The sequence below is a fragment of the Dichomitus squalens genome, assembly GCF_000275845.1.
Source record: "Dichomitus squalens LYAD-421 SS1 unplaced genomic scaffold DICSQscaffold_62, whole genome shotgun sequence".
NCBI classification, from domain to species: domain Eukaryota; kingdom Fungi; phylum Basidiomycota; class Agaricomycetes; order Polyporales; family Polyporaceae; genus Dichomitus; species Dichomitus squalens.
Genome location: NW_006766944.1, coordinates 99,303 through 122,661, shown reverse-complemented (window position 1 = coordinate 122,661; position 23,359 = coordinate 99,303). Strand labels below are relative to the sequence as shown.

At 53.9% G+C, this 23,359-nt stretch overlaps 9 protein-coding genes across 9 annotated transcripts; 3 read left to right on the top strand and 6 right to left on the bottom strand.

The window, feature by feature from the left end:
- Positions 1-443: 443 nt before the first annotated feature.
- On the bottom strand, positions 444-2,293 carry DICSQDRAFT_140722 (uncharacterized protein). Its single transcript, XM_007370164.1, has 6 exons — positions 2,112-2,293; positions 1,931-2,063; positions 1,448-1,878; positions 1,321-1,387; positions 974-1,228; positions 444-909 (listed from the first exon to the last, which is right to left on the bottom strand). Exons 3-6 carry the CDS (start codon positions 1,757-1,759, stop codon positions 572-574), a joined length of 972 nt encoding a protein of 323 aa, XP_007370226.1. The 5' UTR covers positions 1,760-1,878; positions 1,931-2,063; positions 2,112-2,293; the 3' UTR covers positions 444-571.
- Positions 2,294-2,968: 675 nt separating this feature from the next.
- On the bottom strand, positions 2,969-4,196 carry DICSQDRAFT_183455 (uncharacterized protein; the record flags this gene model as incomplete). Its single annotated transcript, XM_007370163.1, has 4 exons — positions 3,911-4,196; positions 3,500-3,856; positions 3,297-3,422; positions 2,969-3,243 (listed from the first exon to the last, which is right to left on the bottom strand). Exons 1-4 carry the CDS (start codon positions 4,077-4,079, stop codon positions 2,969-2,971), a joined length of 927 nt encoding a protein of 308 aa, XP_007370225.1. The 5' UTR covers positions 4,080-4,196.
- Positions 4,197-6,014: 1,818 nt separating this feature from the next.
- On the bottom strand, positions 6,015-6,479 carry DICSQDRAFT_38000 (uncharacterized protein; the record flags this gene model as incomplete). Its single annotated transcript, XM_007370162.1, has 1 exon — positions 6,015-6,479. A coding segment is annotated over one exon (465 nt), but the record flags the coding sequence as incomplete, so codon positions are not given.
- A 1,222-nt stretch (positions 6,480-7,701) lies between these two features.
- Positions 7,702-9,649, bottom strand: DICSQDRAFT_183454 (uncharacterized protein; the record flags this gene model as incomplete). Its single annotated transcript, XM_007370161.1, has 4 exons — positions 9,552-9,649; positions 9,100-9,472; positions 8,335-9,032; positions 7,702-8,267 (listed from the first exon to the last, which is right to left on the bottom strand). The coding sequence occupies exons 3-4, from the start codon at positions 9,005-9,007 to the stop codon at positions 7,702-7,704; spliced, it is 1,239 nt and encodes a 412-aa protein (XP_007370223.1). The 5' UTR covers positions 9,008-9,032; positions 9,100-9,472; positions 9,552-9,649.
- A 427-nt stretch (positions 9,650-10,076) lies between these two features.
- Positions 10,077-10,936, bottom strand: DICSQDRAFT_70280 (manganese superoxide dismutase; the record flags this gene model as incomplete). Its single annotated transcript, XM_007370160.1, has 4 exons — positions 10,077-10,160; positions 10,222-10,359; positions 10,475-10,665; positions 10,735-10,936. The coding sequence occupies 4 exons, from the start codon at positions 10,934-10,936 to the stop codon at positions 10,077-10,079; spliced, it is 615 nt and encodes a 204-aa protein (XP_007370222.1).
- A 1,577-nt stretch (positions 10,937-12,513) lies between these two features.
- On the top strand, positions 12,514-13,746 carry DICSQDRAFT_183453 (uncharacterized protein). Its single transcript, XM_007370159.1, has 4 exons — positions 12,514-13,156; positions 13,219-13,260; positions 13,316-13,538; positions 13,608-13,746. The coding sequence occupies exon 1, from the start codon at positions 12,707-12,709 to the stop codon at positions 13,046-13,048; it is 342 nt and encodes a 113-aa protein (XP_007370221.1). The 5' UTR covers positions 12,514-12,706; the 3' UTR covers positions 13,049-13,156; positions 13,219-13,260; positions 13,316-13,538; positions 13,608-13,746.
- A 235-nt stretch (positions 13,747-13,981) lies between these two features.
- Positions 13,982-16,509, top strand: DICSQDRAFT_112275 (carotenoid ester lipase; the record flags this gene model as incomplete). Its single annotated transcript, XM_007370158.1, is given in 16 exon segments — positions 13,982-14,157; positions 14,209-14,402; positions 14,459-14,523; positions 14,586-14,598; positions 14,649-14,676; positions 14,734-14,808; positions 14,872-14,879; positions 14,929-14,994; positions 15,054-15,123; positions 15,177-15,397; positions 15,417-15,466; positions 15,531-15,636; positions 15,687-15,738; positions 15,788-16,038; positions 16,088-16,122; positions 16,189-16,509. The coding sequence occupies 16 exon segments, from the start codon at positions 13,982-13,984 to the stop codon at positions 16,429-16,431; spliced, it is 1,653 nt and encodes a 550-aa protein (XP_007370220.1). The 3' UTR covers positions 16,432-16,509.
- Positions 16,510-18,525: 2,016 nt separating this feature from the next.
- On the top strand, positions 18,526-18,955 carry DICSQDRAFT_174327 (uncharacterized protein; the record flags this gene model as incomplete). Its single annotated transcript, XM_007370157.1, has 2 exons — positions 18,526-18,864; positions 18,926-18,955. 2 exons carry the CDS (start codon positions 18,526-18,528, stop codon positions 18,953-18,955), a joined length of 369 nt encoding a protein of 122 aa, XP_007370219.1.
- A 2,656-nt stretch (positions 18,956-21,611) lies between these two features.
- Positions 21,612-22,752, bottom strand: DICSQDRAFT_174326 (uncharacterized protein; the record flags this gene model as incomplete). The annotated part of the gene is made up of 3 exons (XM_007370156.1): positions 21,612-22,129; positions 22,187-22,694; positions 22,732-22,752. The coding sequence occupies 3 exons, from the start codon at positions 22,750-22,752 to the stop codon at positions 21,612-21,614; spliced, it is 1,047 nt and encodes a 348-aa protein (XP_007370218.1).
- Between the last annotated feature and the right edge of the window lie 607 nt (positions 22,753-23,359).

Below are 23,359 nucleotides of genomic sequence, written 5' to 3'. Positions count from 1 at the left end.
GTATTGCAAGAGGTGCCAGCGCATCGAAAGTCTCGCCAGAATCTAGTACCTGAACAGCGCTACGCTCGTTGCAACCTTGCAGGTGGGATTGCGACCGGATCGGACGACTCGATGACTCCCTCGGACAGATGCTACCTGGGAAAGATGTCATCAGATCGGGAAGAAGATCTCCCATGGCCGAACCCGCCCTATTCGCGATCTCGATGCAACGCACTCGACAAGACACTAAAGCGGTGGACGCGCCTATCCTTGCACACAGGTAATCGAATCGTGAGATGAGGCGAGTATGGAGACTGCTGCGAGAATCAACTCAGCACATGATCGTACGGAAGCCATCGGTCCACATTAGAGTTCGTCCCTATGGTACCGCAGTTGCAAACGACAAGGCAAGCCGCATTGCTCAATCGGACAGCAACCGAGATCGTACAGTTGTACAGCATGCAGCATGATATGGCTAGAACGACGTCTCCAAGATGAGAGTCTCAACGTCCAGATCACTTGCTCCTGAGACATCATAACAAGTTACGCAGTCCGGCACCAGTCCATCCGTTCTCGTACACAGCATAGTAGATCATAAGGACGGTCCCACAGAACGATAGTCCGTAACCAAGGACGGCGATAGCGGAGGATGAGAAGATAGAACACCAGCCACTTCCGACGTGTCCGAACCCGAGTCACCCAACGACAGAAGCTCAGCATCACTGCTGTTCGGCGATGGCAATTCTGGCGGATGATCCTGTTCCAGACCAGGAGACGGCATGAGTGAGGCGAGCAAGCTGTCTTTCACTTGCGACGCCGCGGGCGACTTCGCGCGGACGAACAGGTTCGCGTCCCAGGATGTCACGCGCTCTCCGGCTTTCGACAGATGGGATCGTTCGTCCGGCCATTCATCAAAGGAGCTGCGGGCGTCTACATAGCGATATGTGAAAGTTCTGTCACGTCAGGGCGGTGAATGGAATGTACAGGTACGTACCGTCATACTGGGCCGCGCCGAGACTCCGAGCATTGGCGTGTGCACGGAGCCTTCTTCTCCGGCGGAGATAGAAGAACGCGCCAGCGGCGAGGAGCGCGGCGAGCGCGGAGGCAACGATGATAGCTGCGATTGCTCCTATGCTGAGTGCTTGCTTGGACTTTGAGCTGAGAGATGGCGACGTTTTAGCCGTGGCCGAGGGCAACAAGTCTGATTGTGGAAGCGTAGTGAAAGTGGATGTAGTGGTGGGTGCCGACGCTGGTGTGGCGGTAATCAGCAAGAGTTTCGCGGACGGTTTTGAGCAACATTCGATCAAATCCAAAGAGCGCGACCATCGCTAGAAAGCTCACCGGATAGAGTATCAGACGAGCCAGATGATATTGAGGTTGAGGTCGCTGCAGACGACGTAGAGTTATCCTGTCTCATGGATATTAGTCCAACCTAACAGGCACGTTAGGTCAATATTGGTCCACGCACCAGCGCAAGACAGTCGGAACTGCCACTATCCCCTACGGTGAACTGGTTCCCATGGCTCGACTGGCCGGTGGAGTCCAATAGTATCGCAAATAAGGCAGTCCCGCTGGGGAAATCAACGGGATCCCATGTATACGAAAGGTCACTGGTGTGACTGTCGCGAAGTGCATTGTCGCTGTCGTTCCCTTTGATTAGCAAGTCATAGGGAGGAGTTCCCCCCGTCCACGAAAAGGTGGTCGACTTGCATTGTCGTGGTGCTGGATCAGGACCTTGGAGATTGAGCTCCTCTGCCTGAGCACGGACAAGAGTCGACATCCTAGCGACGAGGAATAACATGAGGAGTCCATTCAGGACTCTCCGAGAGCATAGCGAGGACGGCCAACGCGTCTCGAACAGTAAGGGGGTATTGTGCGGTAAACGTCCGGCGTGCAACTCTTCAGAACGTGAGGACGAGAGGGGAGAGGTGTAGAGGAATGATGCACTCACCGCTAGAGCAATCCACTAGACAGACAGACATCGAGCACCTCTTTGAGACCCTCTCCGAAGAATGTTGGAAGAACGAAGGGAGGCGTGTTGTAGACCGGCCAGGATGCACGATGACAGCCCTCCTGCTGTGATAGTTACAACCTCTACTCGTAGAGGGACCAGCACCGAGACTCACTGGAATGTGGGTGCATGAGAGATGCGCTGTCGTAGGGTGAGGCGAGAAGCATCGCCCCCGGACGGGCGCTGCGTATAGGATGCTGAGAACTGAGCTCGTGGTGGCTTAATGTTCAACGCGAAGAGTGGCCGTCCGCGCAGCTACCTGCATCGCAATCGGACCGGCTCGGGAAACTAGAAATATAAAGCTGTGGAGGATGAGGCGGTGGCCGCGCGCACACTGCGGCCGAATCTAACGTACCATCATACGACGCCGAGGACACCGACCCATCGTCTAAGATGATGTACGTTACGTTTTGCTCCTTCATGCCCCATAGTCATTGTGTGCGATGTGTCTTCACCCTTCTCCCTCTTGTGCTCAGAGAAACGGGAAGGAAACCTCTTGAGACGTAGATGATGATCCGTTCGAAGTGCCACGTTGCAACAGGCGCTCTGGCTCGGCGTATCAGGGGCGTCTGCCGGACCACGATAAGGTTTGCGCGGGCATGCCCACTTTCAGGTTGGTCGCCTCGAGTTTCTGTGGTGATCCTGGTGGCAAACCAGTACGCGAAGAACTTTGAGAGCGACAGGGGTGTTGAGCTTAAAGGTGTGAATATTCAATGATCTCACGGAAGGTCATGGACCTCCTTTGTACTCGTATATGCTACATGTAAGGTAGAGAAAGTCCAAGGTTCATTGTCCCATCGGTTACTTGTACTGGCGTGCCTTGGGAGAAACGCGAATCGCTATCTCCAGGCTGCCTTGTAACTCTCATTGGCGCGCTCAATCTGTGTTGCCATATATTTTGAGATGAGAAAGATCATACACACTGCAGGGGAAGACATACTGTGACTATTTATGGCCTGCATCGGTATCCAGGATGTCTTACGGATTAGGCAAGGTCGCGATGAGCACCGGCGTAGACGCGATGGACACACGCTGAGGCTGTGGCACCCTCTTCAGTGCTGAGAGCAGCACAGACCGCGGAACGTCAACCTCATGCTCGCCATCGTCGTACGCGAAGATCGTGTTCGGCATTTCTTGAGCAGAATACCCATAGACTGGGGGTTGTTCACGGTTGTTGCGGAACGGATCCCGGTCAAGCAAGCCGGACTTCTTCGATCTATAGGAACTGACGTCTGTTGTGCTCCCAGCGGATTCTGGAACGTCTTCTGTCAGCCAGAACTCGAGAAGCACAGACTGAATTGCCTACGGAAAGGGGTAACGAATGCGGAGCTTGAGAGCTGTTTGCATCTCCATCTCCAGAATATGTAGACAGCGATGCCGAGCAATAATGAGAACATGAAAACCCCAAGAACGACAAAAGCCGCCACGATTGCTATAAATAAGATCAGTAACGACCACACGTAGAACGGTGACGGTGACAGCTTCACAAGGACATGATGGACAACATACCTCCTGATGCAGAGTGGGTACTCGTCAGTACTTGCTGAGGCGCGCTAGACGGTGCCGCCCTCGACGGCATCGTCGGCTTCGCAGAAGTATGTGTTGTGTGGGGTGAAGGACTAGAGCTCACAATCGTACCATCGATGACGACCTCAAGGTAATCGATGAGGAGGGAGTCACCATGATTGATAATGTAGATTGTGTGCTCTCCATCGCCGATGGTAGGGGAGCTGAAGAATTGGACCTGATGGTGCTGCTGGTGAATCGCGTCCTTCATGAAATACGTGAAACTCTGTCCATTGATCATGTACGTTGAGTTCTGCGTGTCGTTCGGAATTTGCTGCCCATAGACCTTGATCGACGTGCCTGACAGGCATCAGTCCTTTTTTCATTAAGGGATACAGTTGGTTGACGACATACCTTTGAAAGTGAATGATACACTAGCTCCATTCTCGACCGTCCCGGTCACCGTATTATTCAACTGACCGGGACTTGGGGTTTGTCTACTCCAGTCCCCCATGTACTTTAGCTCAGGATCAGTGTCGTCCACGACAACTGGGAGGCCTCTCCTGCGAGGAGAGGGGGACATTGCGTTGCGACCAGGTCCAGCTGGCAGTTCAACCAGGAGGATACGAAGAAGAAATGCACCAGGCAACGGGTTGTAAGCCGAAGGAGAGGAGCAGCACACAGAAGATGTTTGTGGTGCTGCTCAAGGGAAGTGCGAGCGCATTCGCGGGTCACGACACGTGCGAGTGTCCCAAGACTCAAGGGTCGGATACGGACAGACCATCTAACAGTTCATCGAAGGGAAACCCAGATGATTTGTCATTTCTCGACGCTTCGAAGGTGATGATGCGAGTGTTGGATTGCGCGTTACCCAGCTTTGTTTGATGATACCGAAGAACGCTCGCAAGACCGTCTCGCTGTGAGGTCATATTGATGCGCATGCGAGTAAAGGCCGTATGCCTGGAACTTGGGACATGCACAGACGCGAAGCAGGTAAGAGTTGTACCTCTGAGCTATGCTCTGCATCGAACCGTCTCCATGGATCATGCATCTATCAGCATCTAACAGGCCACACTCACGGGAAGCGTGGGCGACGGACGCATTCAACATCGCCACGACGCTTATATAAGGCGCGGACTACTGAATAGCCAGCCAAAGAACTAGACATAGATCAGCAAGCATTCAGTTCGAGAAGTATACATTATGATTAGGGTTCCGAGCCAGGCAACGGTAGCGCCAACTCATCCCAAAAGACGCAAATAATCTCAGACTCACCAAACTTAAAACAGGCCCACCAGGATAATGGTGTATGTGACCGTTCACACTTCCTCCCTATGCAGTATCCTCTGCATTGTATGTGGTGCGGGCAATACTGGTGGACGATATACGCGGACAGACATCACAATAAGAGAGCAAGGTACCATTCCGCCAACGGGGGCAGCCTTTACGAGACACGTAAGTAGAAGCGCTTCGAGTACACGTGGTCACATTCGGGGAATACCGGCCGGATCAGCGAGAGGCTTGGTGGCGTAGGCTTACAACCGTTGCAAGCACGTCGAGATCTTGTGGAGTTTCGTATGTAGCACTAGCAGACTACATGGCTAATATAAGCTACAACATGTCAGAGATAAACGATGGTCCCACAGGAGGTCCGCTTCGAATGAAATCCGAGACTACAACTCGAGGAACTAAAGTCAAATAAAGTCAATAGTACTGATCGTACGGTGGGGGAGCCGTAGAGGGAACGTCACTAGACGTATCATCGAATACGTCAGAACGACCTAGTCTCTGTCTCCGCCCTACGAAGCTTCTTGGGGGCTCAACCACGGTAAGGGCAGTCAGAGTGAGGTCCCTTGCGCTGTTCACTTCTTGTGGGGTCCCAGCCCCGGGAGAGCTCGCTGGATACGCTGAACTCTTAAGATAGGCCGTTTCTGGCATGGGTAGAGGTTTGTTCCTATGTTCTACGGTATATTATGCATCAGATAATGGAACAAACTGATCGGTGAACGAGTGTACTGACCCATGATAGCTTCGGCAGTCGGGAGCCCGAGCGTCACAACCACTGAATGCTGGTCGTCTTCACGCATGACCGTCGAGAATAAACCAAGCTCTGGCGTCGTGATGCTGCTGTTTCTAGCGCTTTGAATGAACGACGACTCTCTGGGCTCCAGAGGGCCTGTTGCAAATGAAGGTCGTTGAACATAAAGCGCAACGGGTCATTGGAACCGCACTCACCCAGCTTCGTAAACCGCCTTTCGGGTTGATTTAATCGCCTTCTTCTGCACCAGAATAGCAGTCCCAGTCCTAGTGCGAGGGCAAGGATGCTGCAGGTGACGATACCGCCGATCACCGCTGGCCGAAGCGCCTTCCCAGAGGACGTTGAAACGGAAGAGGCAGAAGGTAGAGATGACACTGACGGGAGGAACGAGACAGATGTTGTCAGCTGAGTATGTGAAGCAAGACTTGTGGTTGTTGAGGACAGCTGACCCGAAGATGGAAGCACAGATTTGGGCGTGGTAGAGGAGGACGCGGTAATTGAGCCGGAATTTGTTGGTGCGTTGGAGATAGAAGAGATGGCGGGAGATGTTGATCCGGGAGTCGAAGAAATTGTGGCCGTCGACGTATGTGAAGCTGCGGAAGTACTAGGGGAAAACGTCGAGGTGGCTGACGTGAAGCCAGGAAGACCTAAACCCGTCGAAGCTGCCTCCGCGTTAGACCCGCCCTCAACACTGTCTGCGCAGCTGCTCTCTATTCCAGCCTGCACGACAATGTCTGGAATCTGGGCAAGTATCCCATCATCGTTCTCTAGCACAATGGTAGCTCGTGTCCCGGCTGTAATATTGATGGTGAATACGGCGGACGTGCCACCGAGCCCGTCGGCGCGAAGGAAGCTTTGAGAGGGATCGGAAGGAGAGCCGACGAGTAAAGTAAAAGGAGGTGAAGATTGGTCGACTTCCCAGGTGATTTCAGTCGGAACGCATTGCGCGAAGGGACCAACAGATGTGACCCTGAGGCCGCTTGCGGCAGAAAGGAATGTGGAGAAAATGAACAAAAGTGACAGGAGTCCATAGCGTCCGGACGCCATCTCGCGTCCTGAGAAAAATCTCATGAGCTACGTAAAGCTCGGCCCCTCTGAAACGGAGCTTGAGCGTTGATTTGTCAGTGAAGCGACTAGATGGAGCCGTATGTGCTTACATTGACTCACGTTCGATCCCGGTTTGAGAAGCTTTGCCTTAATAACTTGAAAGTTCCGCTGAAACGTGAAGCTGCATCGAGAATGTAAGAGACTATAGGAGATCGCAACGATGGGAAAACAACCTTTGTACTAGACAAACACAATTGAGCGCCCTGGTGTCCCATGCGACATCGGCGTACCGGGACGATACCCTCCGTAGCGTGGATGTGCAAAGTGGTGGGTAGAATCCAGTTGAGTACGTGAACGGGTCAACAAGATAGGGATGTCTCGTGCGCACCTTGAGGGCAGCGACGAAGGCGACAAGGAGAGGGAAGCGCGGAGCCGCAACTCCTCCTCCCATATCAAAGGGGAAATATTTCTCATACCGGACAGTGTACGATGTTCATGACAGATCCCGGCTCAATGCGGTGAGAATGTCGTCGTGCTGGGAGCTGTATCAACAAAGGGTACGCCGAGTTCCTGCATATGCCGGTTCAGCCTATGCAACCAAGCTGTATCCTACGCGAGCAACATATCGATACCTCGAAAATGACGAACGAACATGCAGTGCATGCTAACGCGCATGCTGCAGACTCAAGTAGAGACTAAGCGGCTACAGTTTGTATGCGTCTGGTCAAGGCAACCGCAGTCAAGGAAGACTAGAAGCGGTTCCGAAGCCTTGATGGTCGTCGTGAGGGCATGTTCCTGGGTCGATTCTCCGACAGCGAACAAAGATAGATAGCTCAGATGCAAGGAAAACTGCTACTGTAGACGCCGCCGGGCACATTGAACATGACCGCGTCGCCAGCGGAGGAGCAAGTGACTGGGAGGTCCAAAGCTATGACAGAGTCCACCGCGGCACGCACCGCGTTACAAGACCTACCTTGACGGCGCCGCAGGTCAAGGCAGATAGAAGCACCATCACCTGCGATCTTGATGGCGACTAGGCTTCGCATTCACGTGTTGCAAGCACATCATCACAGCATGACAGCATAACGCCAAACGCACTATAGAACATACGCATTTACGCTCACTGCTCGGCCAAACGTGGACTGTAAGACGGCGGCCTCCCGTGGACGTCCAGCCCCCCATGGCTATATGGCGGCGTCGAGACCATCGTCCGATAGCTCTCCCTCGCAAGCGAGCCGCTCGCCACAACGAATGCAGACGGGATCAACGTCGAATGACGAAGAGGAAGGTACTCCGAACTCGGGGGCGGCTGGTCCCACGCATATGGCAGGTCCGTGCGCGCGCTAGTCAATTGGGTGTGGATCGCGGGCGGGGGCGAAACAGGATTCGGCGAGAGTGGTGACAACAAGGGATGTGCGGATGGAGACGAAGGAGTTGTGACGAATGTTGTTGGGGAATGCGGTGCTCGGTACCGAGTCGCAGAAGGACCAAGGCGCGTTTTCTCCTCCAGCGGGTATACAGCCCGGCCTCCGTGGTACCCTGAAGCGCCCGCCGGGCTCACGACAGTCGCCGCGGCCGATTGGGCGACGTCTGTGGACGCATCCCATGGTATCGGTGTGCTCCGGTAACTGGGTCTACGAGACGGCACTTGTATGACGCTAGACGCGCTTGCAGACGCGGGGGGTACTGGTCCGCGCGAAACGTAAATTGGGCGAACGACAGAAAACAACTTCAATGAATGACTGAGACGTACCGAATTGAGTGATCGCGACTTCCCTTCCCTTCGACGCTCTCCGTTTCCTCCACACGAATAGCAGCAGGCCGCTCAGCCCCAAGACGAGAGCCAGCGCAAGGACGATCGCCGCAACGTCACCCTTCTCCATTGCCCCCGACCGCGATGCTGCGCCACCGCTCGCCCCCGTAGCAGCAGGATGCGCTGTTGAGTCCGAACCGCGCAAAGTGACAGTACGGCCGTCATCGGAAAGAGTGACGAACACGGCGGTCGTGGGAACGGATGCAGTAGTCGGAACGTGGTCTGCAGCGGACGTCGCTGAGGGCGAGACCGAATGGGATTCATCTGCGCGAGCGCGCGATGTGGACACTCCCGCCGTCGAGCCCACAGCCTTCGTCTTGGTATCCGTCTGCGTCAGGGCGTCGCCTGTCCGAGTCGCGGTGAGGATCATGGTTTGAGTGACCTGGTCGTTTGCACCTCCGATCGTGATGGTCGCGACTACGGTCGCGGTGTCGACAGAGGTAACATCTTGGACAGAAGTGATCACAGCTGTTTGCGTCTGCGTAGCTTGAATGCTAAATCGCTCGATAGAAGTGGCGTGACCGAAGGCAGAAGTGTAGTAGCTGAAGCCAGTCCCCCAGGGCCCAATACCAAATCTGCGAGCCTCAATCCATCGTGGGCGGTGATGAATCATGGTGATAATGAATTAGGGTGACACCCTGGGCAGCATCGCGGCACCGGCATACGTTAATGAAGGGCATTCAAGAGAGCGACAGAAGGACTCACGAGTAGCGTGAAAGAGAACGACGCAACGATTCTTAAGACGACGGCAGATCCTCCCTTGGCTCGGATGTTCCTTCGGATGCAAATGGGTCAGACTCTGCTCTTCATAAACAGAGCCCGTACGTGAGCGTGTTGAAGTGAAAGAGTGGCGGTGGGCCGGCGGACCAGCAGAAGGGTCGAAGCGAGAGCCTGGTTAGCCGAAGAGAAAGAGAGGCGACCCCCACCCTTTACTCCCGTCTAAGAAATCACATCACTGTGCGTAGTGCTAGTCCAGGAGGTGCACATGTTCCAGACGCGTCCAAGCAAAGGGGGCAGTCCACGGAGCCCAGTGACAAATTTGAAGATCACAGCATCAATATCGCTTGATCGGAGTATGCTGTGGTCAACGTGTATATGATGAAGACGAAGTCAACAAGGCGACAAGTCGAAGGCCTAGAGTGATTGCGGGGCCTTACCTGCGCTGAAGAGACATATCGACGATTTCCAACGAGGTGAGTGCGCTTGTGAGAAAGCAGCATTCAGTCTGGAAGCTAGTCATGGCTTGCTACACCAGATGGGAGTGGGTGAGAAGGATAGGTAGGGTTGAATTGAGAATTCCACAATGGAGCTGGCGAGAAAAGACCTCGTGGGGCGTCTCACAAGCACGAGGCTACTCGCCGTTTCGGCCGCTGCTGATAATGCCACTCCGACAACTCGGAGTTACAATACTGCTACTGGCAAATTAGTAATGATCGCAGCTACGTCAGAAGGATCCTTCATAGTATATCAAAGCATTTGTATTCTCGAAGGAACGGCCTACAATTTCCAATCAATCCGCACTAAAAGAAGTCCGACCATGGTGCTGAACGATTGAATGAACACACAGGTGCAGCGCGAATCGCCACCGGGATACAGCAACAAGCAGGATTGAGACATGTTATTGTACATTGGGTTTGACACCTTATCCTCGTACAAATTTTCCTACATGATCGTCCGAAGGCTCAGAGCTTAGCACCGCCAGTGGCCTCGAGGAAGCGCTTCTCGGCCTCCTCGAAGTTGATGACGTTCCAGATAGCGTTGAGGTACTACGTGGTAAGACGCAATAAGCCAGATGATGCATTACAGACAGACACAAAGGATACTCACGTCAGCCTTTACGTTAAGGTACTGGAGGTAGAAGGCGTGCTCCCAGATATCGACACCAATGATGGGGACATGCGAAAGGAGCGGGTCCTGGTTGGCAGTGGTCGTGATCTCGAGAACCTTGGTCGACGGGTTATATCCCTGTAGTGCAAGTAGATTAAACACTACGTCTCTTTGAAGCTACCGAGCGCAAACGGGATACAAGGATGCACAAAGACACCACAAAACCTGCGCATGAATGAAACAGAGCACTTACGAGCCAGCCCCAGCCGGAGCCCTGGATGGCAGCAGTGGTCGCATTGAACTCCTTCTTGAGGTTGTCGACAGAGCCGAATGTCTTGATGATCGCGTCCTTGAGAGGGCCATCTTGAATAGCACCGCCATTGCCCTTGCCCTCGGACTTAGCAGGAGCGAGGTTCTTCCAGAAGAGGGAATGGTTGATGTGACCTGCGCCGCAGGAACCCCGCGCATCTGTAATCGCGTCCTCGCACACCGAATCCTACGAGATAAACTTACCACCACCGTTAAACTTGAGGGCGGCCTGGAGCGCGATGCGCTCCTTGGGGGTGGACGCCTTGGCGTAAGCCTGCTCGGCGGCGTTGAGGGCGTTCACGTATGTCTGGTGGTGCTTCTTGTGGTGAAGCTCCATGATCTGCCTCGAGATGAAGGGCTCGAGCCCATCGTAAGCGTAGGGGAGGTCGGGGAGAGTGTGGGCCATGTTATCTGTCTCTCGCGGTGGATGTGGGAGAACGAAGAGGGGTCGCAGCCAAGACGGCGAGCGTATTTATCGCTCATCTTCGCGATCGCCTAGGCGCCTACCCACTGCGATAATGATGTAATCCCACATATCACGTCATGTGATGCCGATCCCGTTCGGGCTTGTTTCGGCGCCCCGACTCTCGCGCTCGCCGTTCCGCACGACGATCACCCTCATTTTCGTCCTCGAGTCTCGTATGCTATCTTCGACTCTCTGTCTGGCTAGGTTAAATACCGGTCTCTGTCACTTTGGACAGCTTCCTCGTACCATCACCTCACATCGGACATCAGTGGCTCAATCTTGGTAAACCGTAATCTTGATAATCTTGGAGACATGACTACTCACGATTGCGTGTTATTTCGTCTTTCAACCTTACCGACTATATGCCCCCTTCTTAGGTCTGAATGCTCTAGAAGCCACGGATCTCAGGAGGGTTTCCTACGTCTTTCTCCCGAGGTATACATCTTCCGATGCTCGCTCATTCTGGGGGATGCCATGACGTATCTCGGTGGTGGTTGGTGAGATTAGGTGAGCGCGGTCGCATATTTATGTCTATAGGATTGCGAAGTTCTGTGCGACAGTAGATCCCTGCATATATGCACGTGCACCCGTTGTGCCGAAACTCGTTGTCCTCTGCTCTCCGCCAGACCCTCCCCTCTACCATGTACAAATCTGCGGCGACGTCGCTTCTCGCGATCGAAGCATGCGTAATCATCGTAAAATTGTGATTCTTCTGACTCTATTGATGTCTATTGTAGCCTCAGTGGACTAGAGGGATGCTCAGATGAGGATCGACCGTAAGGTAAGCACAAACTCCATGTGGCAGTCCGGACTGTCCAAATCTTGGACAAGTACAACCATTTTACGAGCATTGATTCACGTTGTAATCTGACCTTGGCTTGAGCGGGTCAGGTATTCCCCCAAATGTATCGATCTGTCTCCTCGCGTCGATGAGTTTCCCATGATCATGTCTAGGCACGATGACTGGTCCATCGTGCCAACGTCTCTGTTGGACGAGTAGGTGCGTAAGAGTCCACGATGCCTACCAAGACAGATGCGTCTCGACTAGATCAGGAAAAAATGGATCACAGGCACGCCAGGGCTCTGGATGCCGTCGACACAAAGGAGTGCTAGGAGGCGACTGCTCACCTCCTGTCCATGGCTTTTGTCCGGGAATGCCACCTTACAACTGAAGGTGCGTTTCCTGCCCGTCGACCTTCGCTAGCTAAAACCTCCCAATTCGTGCCATGAAGGGCAGGTCATATTGAGGTCACTAGTAGACTGCGTTGGTGTTGCAAGCATAGTTTGTGGTTCGATGTCGTGATTCTCGTCCCGTCGGCCCCTCCTCATGACGCGATCCGAAACGGGGCTGTAAAGTCGATGCTGAATCGTTTCCCCCAATCTCGGAGGTGTCGATTCAGCGGTAGTGAACGCTGATTATTACCCCCCCCCGGCCGGCTCACATCTGGGGGTCGTATTCATCTACAGCTCCGCCTCGCTTACAATCTGGCTATCGAACGCATCCAACGATGATGCAGGAGTACCCCCGAGCACGACTCCTCTACTGCAGTCACGGCGACGCTCCCCCACGGACGCGTGCAAAATGAGTCCGCTGACGTCGAGGCCGTGAAACAGCCAGCAGCCTTCCGCGAAGCCGTGGAGGCTCAGGCTGTCGCGGAAGCAGAGTCCTCTTCTGCGCGCGCCTTACATGCGCTTCCAGCACTGCCTGACATGCGCATTCCTCCTGTCTCGGCCGAGGCGAGCATCCCCACCGACCCCGACAAGTCTTATGTCTTGACCTATCAGTCGGATTCCATATCTCGCTTGGTAGATCGCCCGCCCACGTCTTCATCCGTTCAATATCGCCACCCCGCTCAACTCCCGCCTTCCACGAACTCAGTGATCGCATCCTCGCTCATCCTGCCGCCCTCTACGACTTTCGGCTCGAGCGCACCGCCGGGCCGGGCGGTGTTCTTTCGGATGCTGCGGCGGTTGAGCCTAGACGGCGGCGTGAGGCTCGCGGGCGGTTCGCCATCTGAAGTCGCCGCGAACGTGCTCCCGCCAGAGCAGTAGGACCAGGTGTGGGAGCTTATGACTGAGGGCTCGACCTTGCCGCCGGAGTATCAGCCGTATAGGGCGATCTGAAGTCCGGTTGAGGGGAGATGACGGAAAGTGTGGGAGGTGAGGAAGGCCGTCAACCTTGAAGCGTTCTGGGATGTATCGGTGGTTTTCCCCGTTGCCAGATAGCTATAGTGTACTGGCTCTCACGATAATCATGACCCCAAGTGAGTGCTACCTCATCTCGGAAGGCCTCTCGGTACTAATCTGATACTTATACAGCGCATCTTACAACGCATTGCATATTTGCACTTCCACCAAGGCGCTGTATATTTCGAATACCTCACTTAAGTTCTCCGATCTGCGTTTCTGCGCGCTGAAGCGCTGACGATCGGAATTTAACCTATGACAAAGGTCTCGAGGTTGGCATGCGGTCGGGTCATTGTCTCCCTGCTCAAGCGTCTTGCGGTGTTGCAGTCGATCCACCTTGCTTACTCTATCTCATGTGCGTCCCACCTGTGGTCCGGATGAGGCAAAAGATCTCTCACTCAGATTCCGAGCCTTCTCTTATTAGACGCTCATGGCGTCGTATGATGCACGTCGGTACCTTGTCAGGCGCTGGATGACTACGCAAGTCCTCTATTCATTCATCGGATGTTCTGCGTGCAAGAATTCGTCAAAAGTGTTGGCACCGGGCACCTACAGCATAATCTACCCCGACCGCTTGATTGGGCTTTTATCCCCATCGACCCTCACGGCGCCGAGACCATCGCTCTCCGCATCGCACGGTTGTCCCTTGAATCATTTCCGACGGGCCCGAATATGCCTTAAAATCGGAGCGCGCTCCAACCGAGGTTTTTAATTTTTAGTCAAGCACCATGGGCGCTGCTGCTGATGATCCGGAGTATAAAACCATCGGTGAGCATCCGTGGAATTACAACAGACTGTATGGTGGTCATACACACGGCAACGTATCTCTTGTCTCTCTCGGCCGCAGCTGTGATAGCTACGGCGAATCCCCATGGCAAATCGCTACCTACTGTGGTTCTAGATAATGCAACGGTCATAGGACAGCCGAACGGAACGACTATCAAGTACCTGGGCTTACCTTTCGCTCAGCCTCCGTAAGACTTCACCTTGTCCGCTAGTCCAACCACTGATCCAGGTTATTTCAGGACCGGAAACCTGCGCCTTCGTCTTCCTCAACCAGTTCTGCCCTATAACGGTACGACCAACGCACCCGTTTTGGAAAATCAGTGCATACAGCAAACCTTCCCCGACGTCACCCTGCCAAGCGACGTGCCTGCGGCGGCGGGCCAGTATCTTGCGGCTTTCCTTCAGGCTGCTGATGTCCCCCAGAGCGAGGATTGTGCGTAAGTTCCGACCAGTCCACGTGGCACGATTATGATATCCTGCGTCGGATAGGTCTGAACCTGAACGTGATCGTTCCTGCGAATGCCACAACCCAGTTAAGATTACCTGTCGCAGTGGTAAGTACTCGGATCCCTTGATTATGATTTACATAGAGGGCTGACGGTACATCGTATGAAAGTGGATTTATGGAGGCAAGACTTTCCTTTATATCAATGACAGAGGCTTTCCTGACATTTCCCAGGAGGATTCCAGATTGGTTCCAACGCTCTGTGAGGGTGTCGCTATTCATGAGAATGCATGTCACATGGTATTGACACGTTTGGTAGGGAACACGGAGAGAACGTAGTTGCCAGATCGATCGAACTCGGATATCCGATTGTCTACGTCGGTATAAATTACAGGCAAGTCCCAGTGGATCCTGAAACTTGCCCGATTTTGAACCATGTTTCTAAATCCTTGAACAGGCTGAGTGGTCAGTCGCTATGCACAGTAGATACTTCAACGATCTCAACGTTCGGTAGCATTCGGCTTCCTCGGCGGAAAAGAAGTCAAAGAAGCGGGTGTAGGCAACCTTGGTTTGCAAGACCGTGAGTGATAACATCCGTTTCCGTCATCAGGATGAGGGGCTGAAGAGGTGGTCTGGCAGAGCGGGAAGCATTCCGCTGGGTTCAGAAGTATATCTCCGCGTTCGGCGGCGATCCGACAAAGGTTATGATGTGCGTTCTCTACACAAGAGATGCCGAGTCACTACTATATTGATGCTCGGCAGCTGGGGCGAGAGCGCAGGTTCCATTTCCGTGGCGTTGCACATGCTCCATAATGGCGGCAACACCGATGGCCTCTTCCGCGCCGGATTCATGGAGTCCGGCACGGTGCTTCCCAGCGGCTATGTCGACAACGAGTACCTGCAAAATACTTATGATGGGATCGTACAAGATGCCGGCTGTTCAGGTAGCAATGATACTCTTCAATGCCTTCGTGAAGTAGAGAGTACAACGAGGGTTATCAGAGGTGCTCAAGGCAGCTATGGACAAGACGCCTACCTTCGTGGGCTACCAGGTGGGTTTGGGTTAGGCGCTCTATCGGCCTTGAAGATCAATCAGGCGATGATGTTGTCCTGTAGCAAGTCAACACACCGTACTTCCCTAGAGCCGATGGGGTTTTCGTGGCGCAGCCTTCAGAGCAACAACTCCTGGCAGGTGCAGTTGCCCAGATACCTCTCGTAGCAGGTACGTTTCGCTCTGATTAATGCTAGAAGCCGCCCTGAACAAGTAGCCAGGTAACGACCAAGATGAAGGCACTGCGTTTGCGTTCCCAACTCTAAACATAACGTGAGTCATCGTAGAATTCCTAGCTCCTTCGACATCTGACAGCATACAGTACCGACGACGAGTTCCTTGAGTACATAAACTCCAACTTCTATAGCAACACACCGAGGGACGAAGTCGGGAAGATTCTCGAGCTCTACCCTTCTGATCCTGCAGACGGCGCGCCCTACAACACGGGCGATAGCTTCGCCTATTCCCCGCAGTATAAGCGCATGGCGGCGTTCCAGGGCGACTTCATCGAGATCGCACCTCGTCGACTGTTCACTCAATACCTTGCCGAAAAGCAGCCTGTCCATTCGTACTGTACGTGGCAATTCCCTCTTCGACGATTGACTCTCATGCGTAATCACAGTGAGTAATTTTCACAAAGTCGAAGGGATTGGCGCAGTATGTTGGTTCCTCAGCGTTTGCATGACAATCTCTGAAATTTCAAATGGTCGCTCTGTATTGTAGGCTCATGGCACCGAGCTTGCCGATATCTTTGGAGGCGGACCCATGCAAGACTACCTCATACGCTTCGCAGCCACGCTCAATCCAAATGGGAATGGCGCTTTCACCTGGCCTCGCTACACGAATTCCTCACCGGCACTATTGACGTTCAATGACGCAGTCCCTCAACTGAATATCACCTTGGATACGTTCCGAGCAGTTCAGATGGAGTATCTGAACAAACTGAGTCTCGCAGACCCCATATGATGTATCTAGAGTCAGATCCTGTACAGTCGAGGGCAGCGCCATAGCGTTATCGTCGCAGGTCATCATAACCAATCGACACCTTTGACAGCCATGATGCAAATGTGATTGACTGTAAGGGGAGGGTCCAATCTCTATGTTCAATATATATACGACGCTTAACACCGAAATCGCGGACATATGAAGAATACGATGCTCAGCTGTCATCCCGCAAAGACGGAATCTGCAGTCTCAGCGCGAAGGGAGCTGACGTATGGCGGTGTCAATATTGGCCGATGAACCTACGAGCGCGTCTAAATCCCAATCTATTTCAGTAGAAACACAACTGTAGCGACAAATTAGAAGTAGGATAAGGAAATATTACTAGTGCTAGTCCGAGTGATATCTTCACCGTAAGTTGTTGGACGCTGAAGCTCGGGAGAATACGGGATCAAGGTGCCCAGGCACGTTGCAATTAGACGCCTGAAGCTCTTCTATGTAATCTTCCGGTTCGACTCTGCCGTGTCGTCTGCTCAATTCTTCGGTCCTCGTGTCTCTGTTTCTGCCGTGAACCATCTGGTGAGTACCAATAGGAAGTCGGGTGTTGTGACAAGGTCGAAGAAGAAGGGTGTTATGGACGTGGCCGCAAGCTGCTTCAGGGCCGCAAGCTCGCTTCATGGTGGCAGGGCACAGCGTGGCTTCTCGCAAAGGGAGGTTTTTCTCTTAATGTAGAAGGTCGGATGCGTTATGTCTCCGGTTTTCTTGGAACTCCAGGCAGAATCCAGCGCGATATCGTGAGTGGAGTTGGCACACGATGTCCTAGCATTCCTAACTTCCGCAATCAAGCACCTTCCAACTCGTAGATCCACCTACAGCCATGCGGCCATTACACACATGACGCATATATACCGCTTTTAGGGAAGACACGATCCGGCGTGCAGCCCGTGGACGCGAACACGACTGTAGATCGCATGCAGGCCATCCCCGCGTTGGGCCGTGGAGCTTGTACTGATTCTCCAAAGTATGCACGTCTTTCGCCCACGTCAGAACTCCAATCCGTGATATACTCCTTGTATATCATCCTGAGAACCGCTCCTGTACTGTTTCAGGCTTATGCGCCGGTGATATGATGCGACTTGTTTCCCACGTGTTAGTATATTGGCAGATCTGTGACTGCCTGATGTCCCGGACGTTGCTGCCCTTCGCGGTGCGCCGCCGTCTCCGTCGAAGCTCCTTACAGCCCAACTGCAGCATAGTCAAGAAGCGCGTACGCGAACCTGTCCGCTGGCAAGAACGAATACAATATTGGGGTGCTCCGGGCCCATTGCGCCGGTGCGAGCTCGGACACTTGTCAACCAAACGTGCTTTTTGCTGATGCCAAAGTAGACTTCTGCAGTCTCCCACGTCGCGACCGCCAACGATTTCCTCACGCCCTGAAGGCCTCCGTTAGATCACAATCTACGGCGATTCCGTCACCATCGCGCAGCACCAGGTACTCATAAATCACTCGTAGCTTTGATGTCACGCTCTGCCTTCTCGATTGCTCATTCGCACTGCTTCCCCCAGATCACCCATGTTTGTCCGCTCTGAAACCTTTGTAGCTTGAGATGCTGACTATGGGGCTGGATCTCCAGCTCCATTCACGTTCCCGAGCATGGCCCTCGATCACTCAGGTCCATTGTATCACAGTCTCCCGGCTATTGGCGTTCTGGGGATCATCGCGGTGTTGTTCATGGGCTCCACCTTCTACTACGGCATCATATATCCCCTCAGGAAGGACAGGTTGCGGAGAAAGCAAGCATTTGGCGAGTTCCCCTGGCACTGCATGTCGTCTGTCGAGATTAGTTCTCAATCATTGTGATAGCCAATCAGTCGGCGAGCACTTCAAGCATCTCTGAGACACACAAACGTGAGCTGCATCGCTGGGTTCCCACTCCACCGACACCTTCCACTCCGGGTCTCTCTCTGGCTGCTCATGAAGCCAACGACTTCGTTCCGACATTCCATCTTCAACCTCGCTCGTCTCAAGAAGATAGCTTCTACAATCCGCATAGGCTTGACAGCCCTGTGGATCCTAGTATGCTTCAGATTGCTACACCTACTCTACCTCCGACTGCCATGTCAGGCGAGCGCGCCATGGACTGGCGCTATTCTCAACATTCATTAGAGCAGGTCCCCGATCTGAGTGCGCCTTATGACCTGATTGAAGAACAGCGCCGCGAGCGGTTGCCAAGCCCAGTCGCCATCCCCCCTGCCATTGCTTCCAGGACAAGCACGGATGCGGTGTCCGTCACCACCTCTTCGACACTCCCGCCTTCGTACCGCACCACCTCTTCGACACTCCCGCCTTCGTACCGAACCAACCGCACCACGAAGCGCGCCTCGCAAACGGTCTCCCAGCTTCCTAGCTTCGAAGAGTCGCAGTATCCACCCCCCTCGACGAGCACACAAGTTCTAGTGCGACATCCCAGACGTCCCGGTGAGCGAAGACGATCATTTGATGGAGGGTTCCGCCTAGAGGGAGCACCGCTCGCTCTACCGGCGGTGAGGAACGGTCGGAGAGGGAAAGCCGCACGCGCTCAAGGGTCTGGGGAGAGGTCCTGAATGCTATGGTCAGTCGATTCGATTTGGGAAATCTTATGGACACGTTGCATCGCCCGTATATTTAGCATAGATATCCCCACCTGGACCATCGCGCTGTGCCTGCCGTGAGATGACGCCAGGCTTGTGTCGAAGCGCCGACTGAGGCGCAATAAAAAACGCAGACTCGCTCGTTGCTATGCAGAGATAGGGCTACGAATAGCATTTCAGAAGCTTGTTCGCTGCCGTGACCCTCCTATCGCGAGTACATCTCCATAACTGCCACCACACGTGATGGACTCGCTCGCTGCTGTGTGTCTTTGGCAGTCCGGGCCTGACAGGTCCGTGTGCTGTGCTGCTGGGAACGTAGGCGTTCCTCCACGGGATGCCGTACTACTTCGGCTCACGTTGACCCCGAATGTAATCGGTACTCAGCAACAGAGTGATGGCTCTGTATTTGGCGATGCCACGCTGGTGGGCTTTCCGAGCGCCTGTGCGGTCTCAGCTCGGGGAAGAATTATCTGTGTTCACAGCCTACGGATGCTATCGATCTGTTCCTTACATGACTGTTCACCGCACTTGCTGGTGAGTGCATGATCTTCATCAGGGTATCCGCATTGCTCATGGCGATGGCTGTCAAGCTTTGGTCTAACGAAACCCATCCTGATCGGCGATTTTTCGGTCGCTGCTCTTCTATGCACGCCCAGTATCCACGTCGACGGTGATTCTAATCCTCTCTGAGCTTCCCTGCAATGCTCATAACTGGCGATGTGCATGCGAGCACATGGCTTGTGCCCCTTTCCTCCCCGACTCGCTGCCGCCCTCTGCCATCACGAGATTATGCCTACGTGTAGGACATGGTCACCATTGTGCTCAGGTCTGAGGCTGTCTTTGTCATTGTAGGAGTCAGTGCCGCTGTTCTCGTGATATGCATTGTAGCGGCGGTCTTTTATGTGTTGCGTCGGAGACGCAAAAGGCGTAACGGAGAAATCAAGGATGGCGATATAAATCAAGGTGAGTAGTGCCGGCATACCATAATCATCGCGATAACATCCGGAGAGTATAACAGACATTCCTTTGACAGAAATTCCTCGGCGTGCGCGGCCCAGGCGGCGGTCAGTGCCCAGGCCACTGAATACATATTCTGCAGACGTTGAGAAGGAAGAGACAAGGTCAAGGGATTTGCCCAGCAGTTTGCAGGTCCCAATGAGACCTGAGCTTTCCCATCCTTCACAACCAACTCCTGAGCACGACCTACTACTACAGCAAACCTTCTCCACATACGAGTCTTTCTACCGCGCCCTGAGCGAGGCCTCCGCATCAGTTCCTTCCAGTCCACGTTCTTATTCAAGCGGCGTGTCGGTCCCACCTACAGCGCGAAAGCGCGAGGCATCGCGCCTTACTATTTCCACTCTCGCCGAGATCGCGCTCCCCTCTACGCCAGCTATTCTCGCCATCGTCAGTACGGAAGGGGACGTTGCGGCCCGACTGAAGGAGTCCGTCGATGAGCGCGAGTCAGATAGTGTGTCTGTGACTACCATCTCGACGCTTCCGCCATCCTACCGCACTCGACGCTCCGGACGTGCTATTCCTCTTGCTGATGCTCCATACTTTTCTGGAGAACACGGCACCCACAGTACGGAGATGCAGCCTCGGTCTCTGCCCTGGCCGGGAGGACGAGTACCGACCGGAACCCGCTCGGCTCTAGGCTCGCGACCCCGCTCGCGGTCTGTAGGGTCATCCACGGTTCCTCCGTCCTACATGTCCCGAAGGAGAGACGTCTCAGAGGACGCATCTGGGAGGGTGCGTCCCAGAGCTCGGAGCCGGAGTGTCAATGCGAGACTCCCAAGGAGGTCAACGGATGGAGGCGTGCGGCTAGCAGGCGGGCCTCCCAACATACCGTCGACTTCCACGAGCGTTGCAGCTTTCATGCACCAGGCACTCAGCGAGCCTTCGAATAGGGCGCTGGGGCCCGTACAACCACGATCCTACTTTGAGGACTAGTATTTATGCTTTGCATCGTGCCGCCACGACATCGGACATTTACGTAGCCACGACTCCACTGTCAACCACTTGTATCAGTATCCTCTTCACTCTTCGTATCAGATGAGAAACACATACGAAAAGCTGTATGTATATCCTGGCTGCTGCAGGATTCTTTTGAATGCAAATGTATTGAGCGCCCGCGAGTCAGATTCTGGCCGCGACGGCGAGGCGAGGTCCAATGAAGCTCCGAATCGGGGATGATCGATGATTAATGATTCCGCACGAGCGCTTGCAGATTTTGCTCCTCCGTTCGTCGTTCGAAGTTCCCTTGCAATTGGCCACGTTCTTGCAGACAAGGCTCTGAAACTTGCATTCGCTTTATCTTGCTGTACGCGACGAAACTTTTTTGGTTCCGACTCTTTCTTTTGGTGCCCAGGGTGTCCACTTTCTCTCATGTCGTCGCAATGCGCCACACAGCCGTCCGTGAAGGGAGAGTTATCAGCATAGCGACCAGGCCGGTTGCATATGCATAAGGGTATCGGTGAGTGCAATACATCCTCTATGCTACTGCTCTCGTCTGTGCTACATGGTATTGTCCTGCAAGCAGTACTGCGCTGCACAAGCGACCAAGCGCCCGGTCAGAACGCTGGAGATGGAGCTCGCGAGTCGAAGTTGTATTCCGGAGGCAGCGTGTAACTCGTATTTCTCCGCGAGTCCATATCCAGAAATGTGTCACCACGGTCCTCACTCTGATGTCCTGGAGGACCTCCGGCGATCCGCACGCCTCCGTCCTGCGACCGCCTTCTCACGAATGACTGGTCCTCTCGATGGACTGTCGCCGGTGTTCCCAGCAAAACATGGGCAGTGGATGTGGGGTATGCGTAAGCGGATCGCTGTTGGAGGAGACCGGTGGCGGATGATGGTGAGGACAACGGTACAATGCCGGGCCCATTCTTCTCATTCGGATAGATGATGCTGCTGGGAATATGACCGAACGCATCCTGACTTCCTCCGACGAACAGGTCGTCGCTGGAGCCTACTGAGACATAGACAGAGGGCCCCTTGCGATGCCTCGCGACCGGAACAATAGCTGGGACGTGCTCGCGGCCGGCCGTTGCGAATGTTCTCGGCGGGAGCTGTTGGGGATCATCAGATACTTGGCAGCATCTGAGGTGAGCTATCGCCATCGCACGAATTGCATACGTGAACTCACGGGATGGGTCAATGCGCTTGCCCCCTATCCGCTTTCGGTAGAGCCACCAAGCTGCGGCGAGAAGAAAGAGGAGCAGCAAAAACGAGCCCGCTGCCGCGACGCCTATGGTCGCGCCCATCGTCAGCGTTGGCGAGTGGTTCTTCGCGATCTCGGTGGTTTCCGGTTCGTTTGTCGGGATGTTGGTTGAGCTGGTGGTTGCACTGATAGGATAGATTGACTGAGACTGGGTCACAGACGTGTCAGAGATCGCGGAGAGAGGGGCGGTAGTGCTCGAGGTGAGTGTTGTGTCACTGGCGATAGTAGCCGAGGTTGTGGAAGAGACAATCGTGTCCGATAATGGCGAAACGAGCGTGGTAGAGGGAGCGGATGTGGTCGTGGATACCTGCGACAGGCTTGTGGAGATGGACGTGGGATTGATGGCGACGACTTGTGAGGACTTGGGTTCCGTCGAAGACGACGGGGTGTCGTCCACCGTGACCTCGAGATGCTCGACCACAAATTCCTCGCCCTGATTGAGGATTGTTATGGTGCAGCGTTGTTTTGACCGCGGTCATGACCAAAGCCATGACCGATTTTGACTAGCTTGACTGGTCATGACGGTTGGTCAAAGGTCAACGCGTGATCTAGGCGACCGAGCGCTTGTGGGGTCGCACTAATCACGTTGATTAGGACCAGCAGCTATGGATGGCCCGACTATTTGTGTATGCCTAGGTAGAAATTGTATAGAATTGAAGGAGCATTTTTCGAGGGGAGAGTGAGCGGAAGGTGTCAGATAATGTGAGCTGGAGACAACAGAGGTTGGAAGTATCAAATACTTCAACTCCGTCAGCGGTAGAAACTATTCGGACTGAAGCATTTTTCGACTCTTCTACCGGACAAATAATATTGTGAGCGTGCAGCTTCCTCCCGCACTCGCTATTCCCTCACCCCCCTGACTACCTCCATGCACTAGCAAGACGGCGCCGCCTGGGAGCACCGATGACGAACCTGGTTTCTCGTATGCAACCCTGGTCAACTTGACCGGATGTCCCTCCAGACCAGCGTCGTTCGCCTGCCTACAGAACCTTCCGTTTGGAGCGAGCACCAGTGATAATGTAAATCGAGCGTGGCTAATGCTGTATTCAGACCCTCAACAACATCTCAGTTGCCATGACTAACGAAGTACTGAACGAT